Below are 20,337 nucleotides of genomic sequence, written 5' to 3'. Positions count from 1 at the left end.
AAGTCCGAAAGTTCCGAAAACATTTGTTTTGAGCGGGAAAGGCAAACAACAAAAAAGTCAACAAAATGGATTTCGCAGGCAACAGCAAAAAATCTGGACGATCCGCAAGAAATAAGAAACAGTTCAACCGCGTTGGTCATAATTTACAGTTCTACAAAATACCACCAACGGGGGAAATATCCCTGCAAGAGTTTGAAGAATATGCAATTGACAGATTAAAAGGTGCCCTAAAATTAGCCAAATTTACAATTAAGATAATCAATGAAAATCTAAGCAATTCTCCCTAATGACTCACAAATAACGTTATTGAAAAAAAAAATCCTGAAAAAATGATATAGCAATAACTTCTGACTAATTTTTATCTGGATACACCGATTTCCTGAGAAGTTCATGATTCGAGAACTCCCCAACAATACACCTTATCGCTATTTGTCCGCCATTACTGAAAATCACACAGGTTCCCTTAAAATTTTGACGTCATAATATAAAATATCTGACGCCACAATGGAAAAGTGCTTGTTGTATGCGTCAAAAGTTCAAGCGGCCTGGTCAGCCGGGATTAGTGATAAGGTGTATAGTCAATACGACAATACATCTCATAGGCGGATCCTGGGGGCCTGGCCCCCCCTTTTGTGGGAAAAATTTGGTTGATTATATAGGGAATCATTGAAGCATGACTGGAGCCCCCCCCCCCCTTAGGAAAAGTTCTGGATCAGCCACAGCATGTTATCGCTATTTGTTTGCCATTACTGGACATCACACAGGTTCCCGTTAAATGTTGATGTCATTATACAAAATATCTGACACCACAATTGAAAAGTGATTGGTGTGTGACGTCAATCATTTGTCCATAGTTCAAGCGGAACAGATTCTTGGGTCACCTGGGAAAAGCAATAAGGCATATAGGCCCCTTCACGGTTAGTATAGCCATGTAGAGAAGGGGTCAGATCATTTGAAAGAGGTGGAAATTGTATAATAATACAGGAAACCCTATGCACATGATGCATGTTTCTAAGAAACTGCTCTGTTTTATTGATGTTTTCCCAAATTTTTCAGACCTTTTAAACCTGCATTATGAAAATCTGCCTATATTCAATATGGCCAAACTAACTGTAAAGGGGCCTATTGAATATTGACCTGAGAGCCGATATATTATCTGAAATCTTTATAGGTTTTAAAGTAGATACATGTACTTATGAGATATTAGTCATTATTTACTTTATAATGGTACCATTTCACCTCAGGAATTTAATTTCTGCGTCTTTACACAGAGTTCACGAAAACTTTTTTTTGACCTGTCGGTCATGGGACTGACAAAGCAAGATTATTTGTCAGTCCTATAAAATTTTAGCCAGTCCTTAAAAATCTGACAATTTTATCCTGAAATAAAAATAATATCCTCATTTTGACCGATAGGACCATTTTCGTGAACTCTCATGCTTTACACAGATATGGATAACAATATGGTAGACGTAGTAAATATTCAAAACGCATATCGTCTAAGATTGCAAAGTTGTGACACTTAGGGATTTCCACTTTATTGGTAATATCATGCTAAGGCCATGGAAAATTAATTGTTGGTTTCCCCTAACATGGAAAAATTTTAAAGACCCGGTAGGCAGGCTCTTTTTTTTTTTTTGTAACCATGCTTAATTTTATATCTATATGTTTTGTTTCTACAGCAGAACTTTAATCTTGTATATTTCAAACACTTTGTGTTATCTCTGGGTTTTTTTTCCAGAAAAATTAAATGACCCGGTCGGGTTAGGGGAAACCATGAATTATTTTTCCATGGCCTAAAGCATTTATCATGGGCAACTTCAAAAAAACTTAATCAGATATTTTTTATTGCAATTTTACTCATATCATCATGCATGAAAAAATGGAAGTTGTGAATGTTCTTGCATATTATTTCTTTTAACTGTTTGCACTATTACTGTTTTATTCCTCTCTAATCATTTCGTTGAGCTCGGGGAAATCATAGCAATGTTATTGACAGACTGACTATATTTCTGAAGCTATTCATCAATTAAGTGTATAAGATTGTTTGCAAATAATTAAAAATTATTACATTCACAGTGAATAATATTTTCTCCAAGGTTTTGTTGGGTCTTTTTTCTTTTGTTCAATCGTCCTGAACATGCATGAAATATTTGACACTGGATGGTAAACAACCAACAATCAAATCAATTGTTTGTTCAAGGTTGGATTTTTTTCTATTGGTTTGCATATATAAGTGTAACAAACGTCCAATCATTCATTGTCATTGAGGATATAACTTCATCTATTTACAGATTTGAAGTTTGATTGAATCACCTCCACTTAAATGCTATTCTTCAATAAACACACTTAATATCAACTGCCCATTGATCCATACAAAAATCTTTGAAGTTTAAATTGAAAAATGTGTAAATTAAAACCAAAAAGTTCTTCTCAAAATAATATATTTAAATAATTGAATTGAAAATATTCTTATTTTTGGGCAATTATAGTTCATGATAGTTACCTTTATTCATTTTAGTGTTATATAATTTTGAGCAGAAACCAAAGAAAAATTATGAGGCTTTAACATTTTGTATACCTACAAATGTATGTTTGAACATAGAAAGAAAGACCTTCAAATACAGCCATTTAGGATTAAGATTATTACTGCAAGTCTCCTATTGTACCAAGGTTGTCATCACTTGAACATCAAGGATAAAAAAAAAGGGTGAATCTGTATTGGGAACTACAAGAATTTTATTTTATTTTATAATACTTTTATATATATATTTTTTCGTTCACCGTCTGGTTCACACCTGATTTGAAATTGTGCACACTACCCTAAGCACCCTTTCAATAGTTTCATTTTTGATTTTGATCACTTAAATGTCCAAGGTTCTTCAGAAAGGGGCACACTTTTCTCTCAGATATTCATAAGCTGAAAGGGGAGATTTTTTAGTTTGAACTGAAATATCTGATATGCTTCAGTTTGTTGGGTATGTTTTGTCATAATGTTTAATAGAGTTAAATTTCATTTTAGTATTGAAAGCTGTTGAAGTAGCTGGGATTCGTCTCATGAAGGGTTCCACTGAATACATTCAGAAGCTACAAGATGAACTGAGAAAAACATCATTAGGACATGATCTTATACGGGTAAGCAGGGATACACTATTTTCATAAATGTAGTAGGTATGCTGAAACAATGAATTGTCCTCAGTTAATAGTTAAAGAACATGAAGCCAAGTCACTTGGTATTAATAATACTTTGTAAAATATTTATCAGAACTCTTTAAATACAAATCTCTTTTATCTTAAAACTGATATAATATATACTGATGCAACCAAACTTCTATTCAAGGGGAAACAACTCTTGTTGATATGATGATAATATAACACCTGCAGATTTTTGAGTCAACATGTTCAAGACAAAGTGTGCTGTATGTATACTTGATAAAGTTTTCTTTTGAATATAATGCCTCCAAATTGCTGTAAATTTATAACATTTTATTTGTAGACGGACAAGAAAGAGGACAAAGACTTCAGACAGAAAGATTTAGTCTCCCATTTTATTCTGAGGCTTGCTTACTGTAGATCGTAAGTTGTTATGACTGTCATTGTAAAGTAGATGGTAGTTGAAAGTTATATTTTAGAAAAAATGACATTATGATATCTTGTTATGGCTTGTTTGGTATAGGAAATGGAAAGTTCCGAAATTTGTGAAGCAATATCTAATATAACCAGTATTAAATGTACATGTTGATTTTAACAAGTGGTCAATTATTTTATATATGTGAGACTGTTTTACCTTTTTATCTGATGCCTTTTATTTTTTCAGAGAAGAATTAAGAAGATGGTTTATGCAGCAGGAATTAGATTTGTTTCGATTTCGTTTCTTGAGAGAAGGACCTGATAGCAGGGATGAATTCCTTAGAGAAAACTCTCTGAATTATGAACCCGTATGTATTTTACTTTTTCTTTGTTATCCTTCCAAAGTTTCAACATTAACATCCAGTTTCTTCCTCCAAAACCACTGCAGCTTGTGAGATTTTGACAAAATCACGGGTAGTGTGTTTGATTTATGTTCATATCAACCAAATATCATCGCACTGTTACCAAATAAACAAAAGTAGAAGAAAGAAAATTCAGCGGGAAAATCTAACAAACGGGTTCTGGCTTTAGCTGGTTCCTAAACAATTTTGTTTTCTAATTCGATAAAATTGACGCCACACCAAAAGTTTAAAAAACACAAAACAAACAAATGTTAGGTGCAAAAGTGTGGGATGGTTAAACATTCTTTGTGAGATGTCAACCCTACCCTATTCTTTTAGCAAATGTGGAATAAACAAACACATCATAAAATTTGAATTGTCTGTTATTTCATTGAAAAGTAAAGGTGTGTATTGTATCTTTGATCTTGTTTTAATCACATACTATGAATTCTTGAATATTATAGATTAGTGATGACTTAAAGACAGAATTGGATGGTGATCTTCGAGCAGCAGCAGGGAGTAAATCAGGAGTTGTGGATACAATCGAATATTTCAAGGTTTGTATAAAGTAGTTACGAACAGTGTGTAATATCTGTGGCCTAATTACTTTGCTTTAGTCTATTTGTCCAGAAGCTTTCATGCTGGTTAGAATGTGTTTCATTATGTGTACATTGTAGATAAATAGTTTCTGTAATGCCAGTTTGATTTGACAATTTTTGTGGAATTCTTCAATAGTTTTGCATGTCCCATCTTCCATTCTGGTTTTTATATTTCTTTAAATTTGCTATTAGAAATAAGATTAATGATATTTTTACAATTCCATTGTTGCCTGAAATGATATAACTTTATTTTACAGGTGCCATTCACAGAAGTGTTTGATTTGGTCAGTAAAAGAAAAGTATATTTAGAGGATGGATATGCCTATGTGTCCAGAGATGATATGATTTCCATTGTAATTACACATTACAGAAGTCATCTATCTCACTCATTGGCTGTAAGTAAAACTAGTTAGGCTAAGTTTAAGATGATTGCAAAGATCCAAAATGTTTTAACAGAAAATATTGTTTCAGTATTTCAAAGATTACATTTTATACTTAATATCATCCAGTATATGATCTCATTAGTTGACATAATTAAGTGAATTAAATAGCTAAACAATTTCATGAGTTTCTTTTTCTCCAATTTTACCGGTAGAAATGTGTATTTCAGGTAACAACAAGAGCTCTCCCACACTTGGAGGAAGATGGACGTTTATTGCCAATGTTATGTGGATTAAGCAAACGATATTTGGGTCAAGATTTTAATGCTAAAAAGTCCAATGTTGGAGAAATAACAGCTGATATGATAGAAACGGTAGGAAGTATAAAATTAGACTTGAAGATGGATGGCAAACTTACAGCAATAGGCATTGACAGATTGTATCTGCTTTTGAGACTTATAATGTAAAAAGATTTGGTATGATTGCAATTGAGACAACTCTTTACAAGCGATGAAATGACATGGAAATTAACAACTATAGGTCACCATACAGCCTTCAACCATGAGCAAATCAGCCATTAATGTGTTAAAAAATATGAGGATATAAAAAAATTATTTCTTATAAGGTTATATTGCATGTGATTTTCTGATATACTCCCCATTAACCATTTAATAATTTACATGAAAATTGAGAATATTTGATATTTGATGACATTATGAATCTCCTCATTTATATTCCTATTCAAGTAAATTTTTTAGGTTTCTGGTAGCAAAACATGGACTTTATTCTTTTTATACAAACAGGGAGTTAGTTGAAATTTGTGAGTTGTTTTTTTGGCTGTTAGTAACATAATAATATGATTTATCTTACAGCTCTCCAAGAAGTCATTTCCTCTTTGTATGCAACAATTACATCAGTCATTGCGACAGAATCATCATTTACGTCATGGTGGGAGACAGCAGTATGGACTGTTCCTCAAGGGCATTGGTGTGTCCTTGGAGGAGGCAATGAGATTCTGGAGAACAGAGTTTTGTAAAGCTATGGATGTGGATAAGGTACTTTAAAGTATTGATACCATTACAATATAGATGTTTAACAAGAATTTATTGTAGTCATGTTAGCTTAATCCTTAACGTCAATAAAAAAATTTAATAGATTATGATATAGAGAGTGCTTAAATTATTTTGATTGATTATAAAAACTGTAAACATAGCAAATTATATTAACATGAGATAGATTTCAATGCACACAATTATGAAAAAAAAGCTAATTAACAAGGAAGAATGTAGCATGATAATGGTTGGCAGTAATCAATGGTGGTGTCAAATGCAGGTTATGGGTGCATTGAATGAATAATAAAATGTTAAATATCAGTAAAATAGATGCACAATAAAAGCACAAATAGTGATGTTAGTTACAAAATGTCTAAAAAAAACTTATATTTTCATTTGCAGTTTGATAAGCAGTATTCCTATAATATTCGTCATAACTATGGAAAGGAAGGAAAAAGAACCAACTACACACCCTACAGCTGTATGAAGATTATAACTACTAATCCTCCAGGACCAGGAGATTTCCATGGTATTATCTTATCTAATGTCCATGTTCATTTTTCTTTGAGATTGATGTGGTGTAATTTAAAAAGTTTTGAAATGATTTAAATATTTAACATGATGCTGAAGCTATCATTGAGATATTCTGACTTGTATTATATTAGTACACATGCCCAACTATTATTGGGGAAATGGGATACCAATAGTTTGAGTGGGGCATGGTGTTTTATGTACACATGTTCTAGTTTTATAAGTATTAAGTATACCTCAATGTTAATGAGGGTGATTAATTTACACACACTACATTGATTCAGATCTGAGTCCATATCTACAGCCAGTTTTTATATACTAATTATCTCATAATTGCATTTTATGAAGTGCCCCTTTATTAAAAACTGAGGATATGACATAAGACTCATATAACATGACCTGAATTTCAAGTAAAAATGTGTTAAAAATGACTAACAATCATATAAGTCATATAAAATCTCCTGAAATTAGTAAACATTCTCTTACTGTTCTTTGCCTCAACTAAATGTTACATAACTTATACACAATGCTTAATATTACCAAACTCAGACCAAGTTCAAATTTGGCTGGCATTACTTACTTACATTTTCTGAAATTAAGTTGTTTCCCTTTAAAAAAATTGACAAATGCTGGGTTTTATTATGCAGTTAATCTGCATTATGCGAGCACCCTAGATTTGTGGTCTACCCAATAAATGCTGAAATACTTGCCATTGTTATTATCTAGCTGGCTACTATGTTATATATAACTAATTGAACACTTTTTTAATACTTTCAATTCTGGATTACAAAAAATATGACTAGAGAAACCTTAAATGATCGTCGAATCACCCAAAACTTTTGAAGTTGCACATGGGAAGTAGCGCTCATTAGGAATTCTTATGTAGTTTATTATCGCCTGTGCTTTTGGCTAAGATGTCAAAAAAACAATTGTACGAAATATTTAATCGCCGAAAATCTTTTAAGACAAGTAGTTTAGATTTCACAAATGACAAAAGTCGTAGGAATATTGTTTGTCGTCAATACGTAGTACAACTACGTCAGTAGTCTATTATATAATAAGTTCAACTGTTCATGCTGTTGGCGGCAATTTCAAATTAGAAGACGAAATTCGTATCTTTTCAATTTGGAGGCAGGGGTTCAAATTAGCGGTGGTCCGAGGTCCGCGACCTTCCATTTTCGACTTGGTTATTAGCCACGCCTGACGGGCCTTCCACTCCGAGACAACTATATAACAGTTATAGTAGTCTCAGTTCCACTGGAAAGAAAATAAAAATTAGCTTTGCAAACTTTTTCGCCAAGTCTCCAAATAAACGATCTCAAAACTTATTTTAATCATTATTATTCATGACAGCGATGTCAATTTTGTTCAATCGCTAGCTATATACAGAAAATCGCCGACAAAAAATGTGTTAATATGAGTAAAATCGTATCTGACTGACAAAAACAACATTGGAACACAATGACAATGGCTGCCGTGAAAAGACAATTACAATTTCGGATCCGATTCCGGAAGCGGATAAGGGTAATTCCGGGTTTTTGGCGAATCCAGGCAGGTGACAAAATACATCTATGCTTGGTAAATGAATATAAACACTAGAATTGAAAACCAAAAGATATATGTTAAAGAAAAAAAAAACAGAAAATATTTTAAACAGAAACTCAAAATTACTTTTGACAAATTTTAATGTCAAAATCCAATACAATGTGACAGTGGGAACAGTATATCTAACAATATCATATGTTCCTGGTCACAGTATAAATTTTCTTTATCAGTGATAAATGTTGATAATGCATGTAAGATGCTTTTAAAGTGTAAACATATTACTACAATTTTGAAGGGGTATTTTTTTTTTCAATTTTGAAGGGTCAGTTAAAGTAGCTGGAAGATTCTTACTTTATTTTCACAAATTACTACCTGAATGTAGGCAAATCATATGATACATAAGTGGCGTCCTTTGGGCCACTCTACCCCCTCCTGTTTGATAACTTTGAAACGGATGAGATCCCCATCTCTTAACCATATCCATTCATGTATGGGACTATATATAACTAATCAAATGAAATATAAGGGGAGTCCATGGGGTAAACCACTCCCACCTGTTTGGGAACTTACGAAACGGTCGAGATCCCCACCCCTAAACAATATATATTCATGTATGGGTCAATATAACTAATTAAATGAAATATAGGGGGAGTCCCCCTACCCCCTCCTGTTTGAGAACTTGGAAACCGATGAAATCCCCACCCTAAACCATATATATTCATGTATGGGACAATATAACAAATCAAATGAAATATAGGGGAAGTCCCTGGGGTCATCCTACCCCTTCCTGTTTGAGAAATTGAAAAACCCTCGAGATCCCCACCCCTAAACCATATATATTCATGTATGGAACAATATAACAAATCAAATGAAATATAGGGGAAGTCCCTGGGGTCACCCTACCCCTTCCTGTTTGAGAACTTGAAAACCCTCGAGATTCCCACCCCTAAACCATATATATTCATGTATGGGACAAACTAACAAATTATTTACATTTTCTATGGGCAGGTCAGTCAGACCTCACCTTTGATCCTTGTAGTAGTGAACATTTGTCTGATTTGTGTCGCATAACTATTGTACTATAGAACACATACTCAGTTTTTATTACAGGGAAACCAGTCCATTCATACTATTACATGTTCGTACTAAGTCAACATGTACTACTAACAGTCAACTAATTAAAAACCAACGTTAACTACCAACTAGAACAACTACAATCATTGCGAACTTGTACCACTGCAGACTCACCATAAAAAATATACATTTATATATTCATTGCTATTGAAACATTGATAACATATAAAAATTATTTGCCTTAATAATTAATTAATTAGATAAATATAAATGTACAATACCGGTATATGAATGTTTAATGCCACATCAGAGGCGGATCTAGAGTGTTTTTCAGTGCCCCCCCCCCCCTTTTTCCATTTTTGAGAAAAGATTTGGTTGATTATATAGGGAATCACTGAAGCATGACTGGAGCAGGTCCCCTGTTAGGCAGACAGTGGGCCCCCACTTATGAAAAGGAGTAGTTTCAGTAAGACCCCTTTTTGACCCCAAAATATAGCAGTTTTAGAAAAAATGTGAAAATGCAATCGTTAAGATATTAATTGAAAAGTAGAATGCTTCTGCTACATAAATATGGGCTGTTTTTGACAATACAATGCACATATATCGGGTACTAGCATCATTTAGTCATGCTAAATTACTGAAATCTTCACAATTTTAGCATTTTAGTTAAATTTTAGACGGTTTCCGTCTTAAATGAAAGTGGCCGCATTCGTGTTCATTCATATAATATTAAAATTTAAGTTGTATTTGATGATAATACATAATATATATAAAGGTTGAGGATGAACACGGATGCGGCCACTTTCATTTTTGACAAAAACCATCTGAAAAGTGACGATTTTTGGCATATTTGATAGATTTTTCATATTTAAGCTTGAATCGAAGCGTTTTGAATGACTTAATCAGTTAAAATCTTTCACAGAAACTAATTGAATCAATTGAAATAGACACTTAAGTGTTTAAAAATTGCCCAAAATCTTTCGTTCAATGAACTTGAAAATTGAGGCCGAAATTGGTCCTTACCGGACCTATTCCTTTCTGGATCCGCCACTGCACATAATTACGTTTGCCTGGTTTTTGGTTAACTGCCTTCAGCGCTTACAGCGCTTTGATTTTTTCACTCAGTCACTACTGCAGTTCTTCAGTCTCTCTATAACTGTAAACACTTGTTTTGTCTGCACTGTGACTGTTTTATGAACTGACAAAATAGTTCATTTCCAATCTCAATAGTCTGATTGTTGCATATTGACAAGTGCAGGTATCTGTGTCCCATAGACACATTCTTCTATTATCAGATAACCCATGTAATGTCTTACAAAACTTTTATTTATGACTTTACAGGTTGTCCATTTAAGCACATGGAAGTTGACATGTTAGCACAGAAACTCAGAGGTCAACACATTTCAAAGGACAATGTTGAAAAGGTTAGTCAGGCCATTTGAAATAAATATGTGGTTCTCAGACTTAGCAATGGATAAAAATCACTAAATAAAAGTAAATACAGCTGCATTATGGAGAAGACAAATAACTAGTCCACAAAAAGTTGCAGTGAAAAGCAATAATGTATGTGTTGCCTTTTTAGAAATATACAACTTTTTACAATTTGATAGATATGATTGCATTTTCACCAATGAGCTATGTGATACGAAATTTCTAATAAAAACACTAGAGCTAAGCTGAATGTTTAAATGAAACTTAGATCAGATAAAATCAAGCATCTCAATACAATCATAATCTTCTTTCAATGCTCAAGATCTGAAGTTTCTAAACCCTAAAACTTTGGGGACAGAATAGCCCAAATCAGTTCATGTTGAATGATGTGTCCTGCTGTAGTTACTTGTCAAGTGCTTTGTCTATGTTCAGTTTATATACTGTCTTATATCAGTTTATTGATTATATTAGAGGGGAACAAAGTTAACCTAGTTAACTCTTATGCAAATAGCGTACACTATAGATTTTGACTCTTTTTACTGTAATTATTCAAATATTTATGTTTTAGATCTCAAAATGTGTAAAGACTGGTCACTACCAGATAGCATGTGCACAATATTTTGAAGCAACACATAATATACGTAACCCTGAGGATTCTGCCAGTATAAACATTAATCATCCCAATGGTTATTTCCTTGACAGTTATAAACTACTCAATGGACCAAAAGAGGGTAGGTTATAAATGTTGGATAACTTTTACAGTTATTTTGTATAGAGGATAAATAAAAATATATAATGAAAACAAGGAAATTGTCAAAAAGACAACAACCTGATCCAAAGAGACGAAACAGCCCACAACTACAAAGAGCTGTCCCCAAATTGATTGTGGGGGATGGGAGATGCTCAAATTAGTCCATTATTGGTGGTTGCTTTTATCTTAGATTTTAAGTAAAATAAAAATTCAATATTATGGATGATTGTAGTCTCAAGAAAGTGCCTCCCTTTTGTTAAGTGTTCAATTCTGGAATAACCCTTACTGAATCAAAAGATAGAATGTAGCCTCCATAATCCATAAACATTTTTAATTCAATGAACTATAACAGATGTTGTAAGCTGATCTTAATGCATGTGTATTGGTCATCAAAGAGGTTTCTGAACATAATGTTTTTTCAAGGGCCTTTTAACACCATGTACATAATATATATGTTACCATGGTGCTAAATTGATTTTATAATGAAATGTATAACAAATGTTTGTCAAAGAAATTTGTTTGGGAAGCATGCTATTTTCAAATCCATTGACGCTATTTGAAAAAATTAGAGATTACTGCAAGTCATAAACCAAAAGAAGGGTCAATGACAGGAAATCTTGAAAGTCCAGTTTTTATGGCTTCCTTCAAAAGAGAACAAAAACATCCCTAAACAGAGACTACCAGTAGACCTTAGAAAATAGCTGATAGGATTGGTGTATGTGTTTATATGAAACAGAATTGAGGATCACTGTCACTGCTAAAATTCGATTTATTGCAAGATTCTAATAAAACAGAATAAGATATTGAATGTTGTCAGATTACTTATCATTATATTTTTCCATTGTAGGTACCAAGCCAGTGCCAAACACACCAAAAGTGATCAAAGTGAAAGTAGAAGGAACAGGTACCCCCTCATCACAAACAAATAAACAATCTGATCTAAATGATATGGATGATGATGACCTGATAGCCAGTATGGAAACGGACATGTGATATTTCTTATTCTATTTAATAAATCTATTATATATTGTTCTATTTCTTACTTTATTAAAATGGTTTACAAAGTTTCCTGTTCCTACAGTTATGAAGGAGACATAGTGATCTTATATTTTCTTATATCACTTTTGCTACTTTCAGTCCTTGATAATTTCAATAGTTTTCCATTTTTAAATACATATTAAAATTTCAAAATGTCATTTATTAACAGCTGCTTGTTTGACATGAATTAAATGAGATTTTCGGGTATATTTCAAAAGACAGCCAACCAAGGTCGACCAAAAAAAAAAGCTTAAAAAGTTGCCAAATTTGCTTTTAATCTGATTTATAAAAAAATTGACAACAGCAGAAAAATCAATAAATGATCTACAAAATATTTTCAATAAAAGAGTAATGTTTTTTTTATGCAAATTTTCTATTTTGAAAACTTAAATTTTGTCACTTGAGGTCATTAACATATCCTCTGAATGTTTCTGTGATATTAATTTTTGTCAAGCCTGCAACTTTTGTTGCAGAAAGCTCGACATAGGGATAGTGATCCGGCGGCGGTGTTAGCTAACTTCTTAAAAGCTTTATATTTTAGAAGGTGGAAGACCTGGATGCTTCATACTTTGTATATAGATGCCTCATGTTACGAAGTTTCCGTCAGTCACATGTCCAATGTCCTTGACCTCATTTTCATGGTTCAGTGACCACTTGAAAAAAAAGTTCAGATTTTTTTTCTTATTATAAGTAATAGGATAACTATATTTGATATGTGCGTACCTTGAAAGGTCCTCATGTCTGTCAGACAGTTTTCACTTGACCTCGACCTCATTTCATGGATCAGTGAACAAGGTTAAGTTTTGGTGGTCAAGTCCATATCTCAGATATTACAAGCAATAGGGCTAGTATATTCGGTGTATGGAAGGACTGTAAGGTGTACATGTCCAACTGGCAGGTGTCATCTGACCTTGACCTCATTTTCATGGTTCAGTGGTTATAGTTAAATTTTTGTGTTTTGGTCTGTTTTTCTCATACTATATAGAATAGGTCTACTATATTTGTTGTATGGAATGATTGTAAGTTGTACCTATCTAGCGGGCAGATGTCATGTGACCTTGACCTCATTTTCATGGTTCAGTGGTCAAAGTTAAGTTTTTGAGTTTGGTCTTTTTATCTAATACTATATGCCATAGGTCATCTATATTTGGTGTATGGAAATATTTCATGATCTTTATGTCAGTTGCGCAGGTTTTATTTGACCGTTACCTCATTTTCACGGTTCATTGCACAGTGTTAAGTTTTTGTGTTTTGGTCTATTTTTCTTAAACTATAAGTAATAGGTCAACTATATATGTTGTATAGAAGCATTGTTAGCTGTACATGTCTGCCTGGCATGGTTCATCTGACCTTGACCTCATTTTCAAGGTTCATTGGTCTTTGGTTAATGTTAAGTTTATGTGACAGTTGTATTAAAGCTTAGCTTTATACTTAGGACTATCAACATAATATCAATGATTAGTATAGAAGGCGAGACATTTCAGCGTGTGCACTCTTGTTTTTTTATCTCACCTGGCCCAAAGGGTCTGCCTTCCGTTAGCTTTTACACAAAAATCTTCTCCTCGGAAACTTCTTGATTTAATTTAACCAAACTTGGCCGCAATTTTCATTAGGGTATCTAGTTTATGTGTTTAAGATGGCAACAGGGGTTAAATGCACTATTTGTCAATTATTTTGGAAACCATTATAAAAATATCTTGGAGGAATTATAGCCCAAAAATGACAAATAATTTATTTCTTTGTTACAAATTGTCTTGAAAACTGTAAATGAGACAGAGAATTTTTAAATTGCAAATGTGATCAGCAAGACAAAATCTACAAATAAGACTGAATGGTCGAAATTGTTAGTCAACTCCTTATTAGAGTTATTGCCCTTTAAGGACAGTTTTTTTTATGTTTTTGCCCTGTTTCTTAAAAAGTATAATAGATAGAAACTTAAATAAGCAAAAAATTATCTTGACAGCAAAACCAGATCTAAAATTGAAACAATATCGAGAAAATTGTCTTGAGTAGATATAGGAAGATGGGGGTACGAGACAACTCTCTATCCAAGTCACAATTTATAAAAGTAAACCATTATAGGTCAAGGTACCAACTTCAACATGGAGCCTAGACTCACAGTAAACAGCAAGCTATAAAGGACTTCAAAAATTATTAGTGTAAAATCATTCAAACGAGAAACATTTATGAACCACATAAACAGACGACAACCACTGAACATCAGATTCCTGACTGGTGTAAGATTCTTTATTGGAGTTATTGCCCATTACTGAGAAAAAGAGAATTTTTGTTATGAATTTTATTATCTTATACAATGATGTATAATGTCCTTTTTTTTAATATGAACATAAACTTGGGTGAGTTACACCAGCCCTTTAAGCCTTTGTTTAAATCTTGTATTATTGTTGCTATTTGCTATTACTAGTTACATATTTTGTCTATATATTATAGCTTTGAGACAATTGTCAAACATTCTTAAATGTTTATGACTCCTTCTGTAGCCATTTTTGGAAGAACTTTTCAACCTTCAATTGTATTAAAACTACAGATATAATGAATAATAGAGATAGGCCATTTTGTACATATACCAAGGGGAAACATGATACAAAGCATTATTATTTACTTTTTCAATGCATTTAATAGAAAAAGAGGACTTTGTGGCAAATAAACCCAAGATTTTTATAGAAAATCCACAGCCTTTAATACCGAGATTTTTGTTATAAAATTTGAAACATAGATTACTCACTAGCTTTTCTATGATGTGCTAGTGTTTATTGTTTTCAAAAAGTTCTAAGCAACCTGTAAATTCCAAAACAACTTGTGCTGGGTCACTTAAGTCAAGCGCACCCTAAAAGGTGTACTTGATTTGGTCCATATTTATATTTTTTTAACCAATAACTACATTAATAAACTTGTTTTAAGGAAATCAATGCTAGCACTGCATGCAATAATCCTATAGCTATCAGTCATCAAATTGCCAAATATGAGAGTTCAAGGATAAAGGCTGTGGATTTTCTATTAAATTTCCATATGTTTAGCATTGAATCAACACAAGGGTACATCATCCTCAAAGGGCAATAACACCTTCATCTGATAGTTATGGTGGAAAAGGGTTGTTGGTAGATTTATGAAATTCTAAGTATTTTTGTACTATTTTGATTAAAGTTGGAAATGTGGATATCAAGAGATTTAGAAACAGAATTTGTCTAAATTTTATTCCATCAATTCTCTAAAACCATGCAACCACATTGACACAAGAACCAATAAAATGAGGTCAAGGTCACATACATTTGTAAACTATGTCAGACAGACTTGTACACCTTATATTCCATGTAGAATAAACATGAAAACAACATTGACCAATGAACCATGAACATTACTAGTAGGTCAAATGAAACCTTCCAGACAGATCTATACATCTACTGCTTTAAGCATTGAAGATTCAGACTTGACCACAAAAACTCAAACTTCATCCCTGATCCATGAAAGTGTTGTGGTCTAAAGGACATTTTAATCTTCTTCTTATCGTTCGCCTTTACACTTGAACACCAGTCTCCTCAACAAATCTGGTGGTGTGTAGGGCATCCACTGGTCCATATAGCTTCTCTTCGAGTGGTGTTTTTTTGGAAAAAAAAGTTTGTTTCCAGTTTTTGGAGAAAAAAATAATTTGTTTTTGATTCTGAGAACAAAAAAATTGTTTGTTTCACCCTCAGCTGCCACTATATGTAATGCTAAAATTGAAAGAAAAAAATTGTTTTCGACTTGTCGCGAAAAAAATATATTGTTTTTCGCCGCAGGCGAAAAAAAATGTTTGTACAGAAAAAACCAGATGCTCCGCAGGGCGTAGCTTTATACGACCGCAGAGGTTGAACCCTGAACGGTTGGGGCAAGTATGGACACAACATTCAAGCTGGATTCAGCTCTAAATTTGGATTGTGATTAAATAGTTGACACAGCATAGGTTTCTGACACAGAATGAATGTGTTCTAATGAACTTAAAATTTTTGTTTTCTCTTAGAGCAATTCACTATGCTGTTGAATATTAATCCTCTCAAAACAAGAATGTGTCCTCAGTACAGGAATGCCCCACTCGCACTATCATTTTCCATGTTCAGTGGACCGTGAAATTGGGGTAAAAACTCTAATTTGGCATTAAAATTAGAAAGATCATATCATAGGGGACATGTGTACTAAGTTTGAAGTCGATTGGACTTAAACTTCATCAAAAACTACCTTGACCAAAAACTTTAACCTGAAGCGGGACAGACGGACGGACGAACGGACGGACAAATGGACAGACGGACGGACGGACGCACAGACCAGAAAACATAATGCCCCTCTACTATCATAGGTGGGGCATAAAAATGTTTGAAGAAATTTTCTTTTTTATTTATGAAATTTCAAATGAGAAAAATTGAACCCAATTTTTTTAATCACATCCCCCTTTCCCTTATTCCAAAACTAATCTCAATTAAAATTTCTAATGGAGTTTGCAACAATAACTACTCATTTAAATACATCATAAAATATTAAGATGTAAAAAAAACTGCTTGTTATCACTGAATGTTATTTATTATAATTTATCAGTTGGTAGTAAAAAGTGAATATACATTGTATATTGTATATAACAAAGATTTAAGTTGATTCTGGACAAAGAAAGATAACTCCAATTAAAAAAAAATCTTGCTATTGCACAATATTTTGCAATTAGATATTTCTTGCTTACTATTCTGGACAAAGAAAGATAACTCTAATTAAAAAAAAATTTGCTATTTCACAATATTGTGCAATTAGATATTTCTTGCCATTGCGCAATACTGTGCAATTGAAAAGACTTGCTATTGCACAACACTTAATATAATAATTTTAGATCCTGATTTGGACCAACTTGAAAACTGGGCCCATAATAAAAAATCTAAGTACATTTTTGGATTCAGCATATCAAAGAACCCCAAGATTTCAATTTTTGTTGAAATCAGACTAAGTTTAATTTTGGACCCTTTGGACTTTAGTGTAGACCAATTTGAAAACAGGACCAAAAATGAAGAATCTACATACACAGTTAGATTTGGTATATCAAAGAACCCTATTTATTCAATTTTTGATGAAATCAAACAAAGTTTAATTTTGGACCCCGATTTGGACCAACTTGAAAACTGGGCCAATAATCAAGAATCTAAGTACATTTTTAGATTCAGCATATCAAAGAACCTAACTGATTCATTTTTTGTCAAAATCAAACTAAGTTTAATTTTGGACCCTTTGGACCTTAATGTAGACCAATTTGAAAACGGGACCAAAAGTTAAGAATCTACATACACAGTCATGACAGTTAGATTCAGCATATCAAAGAACCCCAATTATTCAATTTTGATGAAATCAAACAAAGTTTAATTTTGGACCCTTTGGGCCCCTTATTCTGTTGGGACCAAAACTCCCAAAATCAATACCAACCTTCCTTTTATGGTCATAAACCTTGTGTTTAAATTTCATAGATTTCTATTTACTTATACTAACGTTATGGTGCGAAAACCAAGAAAAATGCTTATTTGGGTCCCTTTTTGGCCCCTAATTCCTAAACTGTTGGGTCCTAAACTCCCAAAATCAATACCAACCTTTCTTTTGTAGTCATTAACATTGTGTTTAAATTTCATTGATTTCTATTTACTTAAACTAAAGTTATTGTGCGAAAACCAAGAATAATGCTTATTTGGGCCCTTTTTTGGCCCCTAATTCCTAAACTGTTGAAACCTAAACTCCCAAAATCAATCCCAACCGTTCTTTTGTGGTCATGAACCTTGTGTCAAAATTTCATAGATTTCTATTAACTTAAACTAAAGTTATAGTGCGAAAACCAAGAAAATGCTTATTTGGGCCCTTTTTGGCCCCTAATTCCTAAAATGTTGGGACCAAAACTCCCAAAATCAATACCAACCTTCCTTTTGTGGTCATAAACCTTGTGTTAAAATTTCATAGATTTCCATTCACTTTTACTAAAGTTAGAGTGCGAAAACTAAAAGTATTCGGACGCCGGACGACGCCGACGACGACGACGACGACGACGACGACGACGACGACGACGCCGACGCCAACGTGATAGCAATATACGACGAAAATTTTTTCAAATTTTGCGGTCGTATAAAAACCATAGCCCCCGCCAGAAAATCAAATGGTTGCTGCCTAAAGCTTGTTGGAGTTGAGGCAGCTTGTCGTTCTTCAAAGCTTGTAGCACAGAGATGCATCCGTCAGGAATACAACTTGAGATGTATCATCGATTTTGTTTTTGATGGAGTGTGCAGCATGAGTAATGGCGTAACGGGGTGTTATTCATTGTGAAAACTATGGGTTCTATATATTTAGGTAGAGTTTCCTGGTGTTTTCTTTGTAGTGCTCTTGTCTCTAATGTAAAGCTGGATCTTTTGAGTCTGCCTGACGAGTGTTGTTTCAGTCTGTTATTCATTGGATAGTCTTGTGAACACTGATATTTGGTGGCCTGTATCATAGCTTTGCACTCCCTTCTCTTACCTAATGGTGGTATGTTTGTTATATCCTCCATACTTCTTATTGGTGTTGATTTCATAGCACCTGTGATGATACGTAGTGTCTGCTTCTGAACTTTGTCTAAAGTCTGATGGTGAGACTTGGCTGCAGTCATCCAAGCGCTAGATCTGTATTCAAGGTGTGGTCGTACATTTCCTTGGTAGACAGATTTCAAGATTTTTTCATTTGCACCCCATTTCGTTCCTGCAAGTTTCCTCATGATGTTCAATTTTCTCCTAGCCTAGGATCATTGACAAGAATAAGACGGTGTTCATCTTGTCAATCTTCTATGGTTTCTCCTCTTTTATCTATTGTGTTGTATCCCAAGCTATGAGATTGGCTGTTACAATATCCTACCATGAGAAAGTTACTGTCTGATATCTGTATGGTATCTAGGGAGAGTTTCTTATCATTTGGACAGTAGAAGTTGACAACGTTATAAGAGCTTTGCCCGATGGTGACTTTGCTTTCAAGACATTCTGCTTCCTCCGTATGTTTTAATCTCCCTGGCATTTATGTTGTTTCTTACTAGAGTCATAACACCTCCTTTCTTTCTTTCTTTTCTGTCACTCCTGAAAACTTGTTATCCTCTGACTTTAAGAGGTTTTCCTTCTTGCAAGTGTGTTTCCTGAATACAGCAGATGTTAACATTATTTTCATGTAAAAAATGCTGAAGTTCATCTCTTTTGTTAGATGCCCCTTCTGCATTCCAGTGCATAATGTTAATGACTGGTTGTTCTTTCAACTTTGGCTTTGTGTTTTTTCGGCCAGTAGCTCTTCTTGTTCGTCCCTTGACTTCACAGGACGAAACAAAGGTACCTCCAGTAGCATTTGATGGGTTCCTTAGAGACCAGGAACCCGGCACTGCACCTGCCTGGTGGGTCCTCACAGGGCGAGCACCATATCGATTCGTTGTGATTTCAAGTGTCATAATGGCTGTTTGTGCTTGGTGGTGTGGTCTGTTAAGAGTGCGTTGTATAACGTAACACCGCCGTCTTCAGCACTCTAGGTTTTCTGTAGGGGTTACCTCACCCTTAACTTCTGAACAAAGATCTGATCCTGGAGGTACAGGAAGGTTGATAGATTCCTAATCTGGATTTTCCTCGAGGTGGTCTCCTGAAGCCTTTCCCTGGCATAAGGCGCAAGGCAGCGAAGGTTTTGAGTCAGAGTTTTCCTTCTACTAAATGGGCTACCCTCCAAGGTTGACGAACCTCATCTGCCCGAGGCTATCTGGTTTTAAGTTAATGTTAATTTTGCAAGTCTCTTATACCAAATATAGTTCTCCTTCTACTGACAATGAATCTAAACTTTTTTAAGAAGTAGCTGAACCATGAAAAAGAGGTCAAGGACAATGGACATATGACAGACAGAAACTTTGCAACATAATGCATCTAAAGCTTTATACAAACTGGCGATGTGGTCGCT

General features: G+C 33.8%; 1 protein-coding gene across 1 annotated transcript; it reads left to right on the top strand.

Annotated features, from left to right (window-relative positions):
• The first annotated feature begins 1 nt into the window (after position 1).
• On the top strand, positions 2-12,364 carry LOC139503012 (DNA primase large subunit-like). Its single transcript, XM_071292683.1, has 12 exons — positions 2-222; positions 3,023-3,135; positions 3,497-3,576; positions 3,818-3,938; positions 4,436-4,528; positions 4,828-4,965; positions 5,181-5,324; positions 5,823-6,005; positions 6,405-6,531; positions 10,494-10,576; positions 11,152-11,314; positions 12,182-12,364. Exons 1-12 carry the CDS (start codon positions 66-68, stop codon positions 12,325-12,327), a joined length of 1,548 nt encoding a protein of 515 aa, XP_071148784.1. The 5' UTR covers positions 2-65; the 3' UTR covers positions 12,328-12,364.
• The last annotated feature ends 7,973 nt before the right edge of the window (positions 12,365-20,337 follow it).

Source organism: Mytilus edulis, chromosome 1 (genome assembly GCF_963676685.1).
Source record: "Mytilus edulis chromosome 1, xbMytEdul2.2, whole genome shotgun sequence".
NCBI lineage: Eukaryota > Metazoa > Mollusca > Bivalvia > Mytilida > Mytilidae > Mytilus > Mytilus edulis.
This window is presented reverse-complemented; position numbering and strand designations above follow the sequence as displayed.

Excerpts from the sequence above, each read along its gene's own strand:
- LOC139503012 (XM_071292683.1), top strand. The coding sequence starts at position 66 with ATGGATTTCGCAGGCAACAGCAAAAAATCTGGACGATCCGCAAGAAAT. Across the intron at positions 6,006-6,404 it reads AAGCTATGGATGTGGATAAG|TTTGATAAGCAGTATTCCTA; the intron begins GTACTTTAAAGT and ends TTTCATTTGCAG. Across the intron at positions 6,532-10,493 it reads AGGACCAGGAGATTTCCATG|GTTGTCCATTTAAGCACATG; the intron begins GTATTATCTTAT and ends ATGACTTTACAG.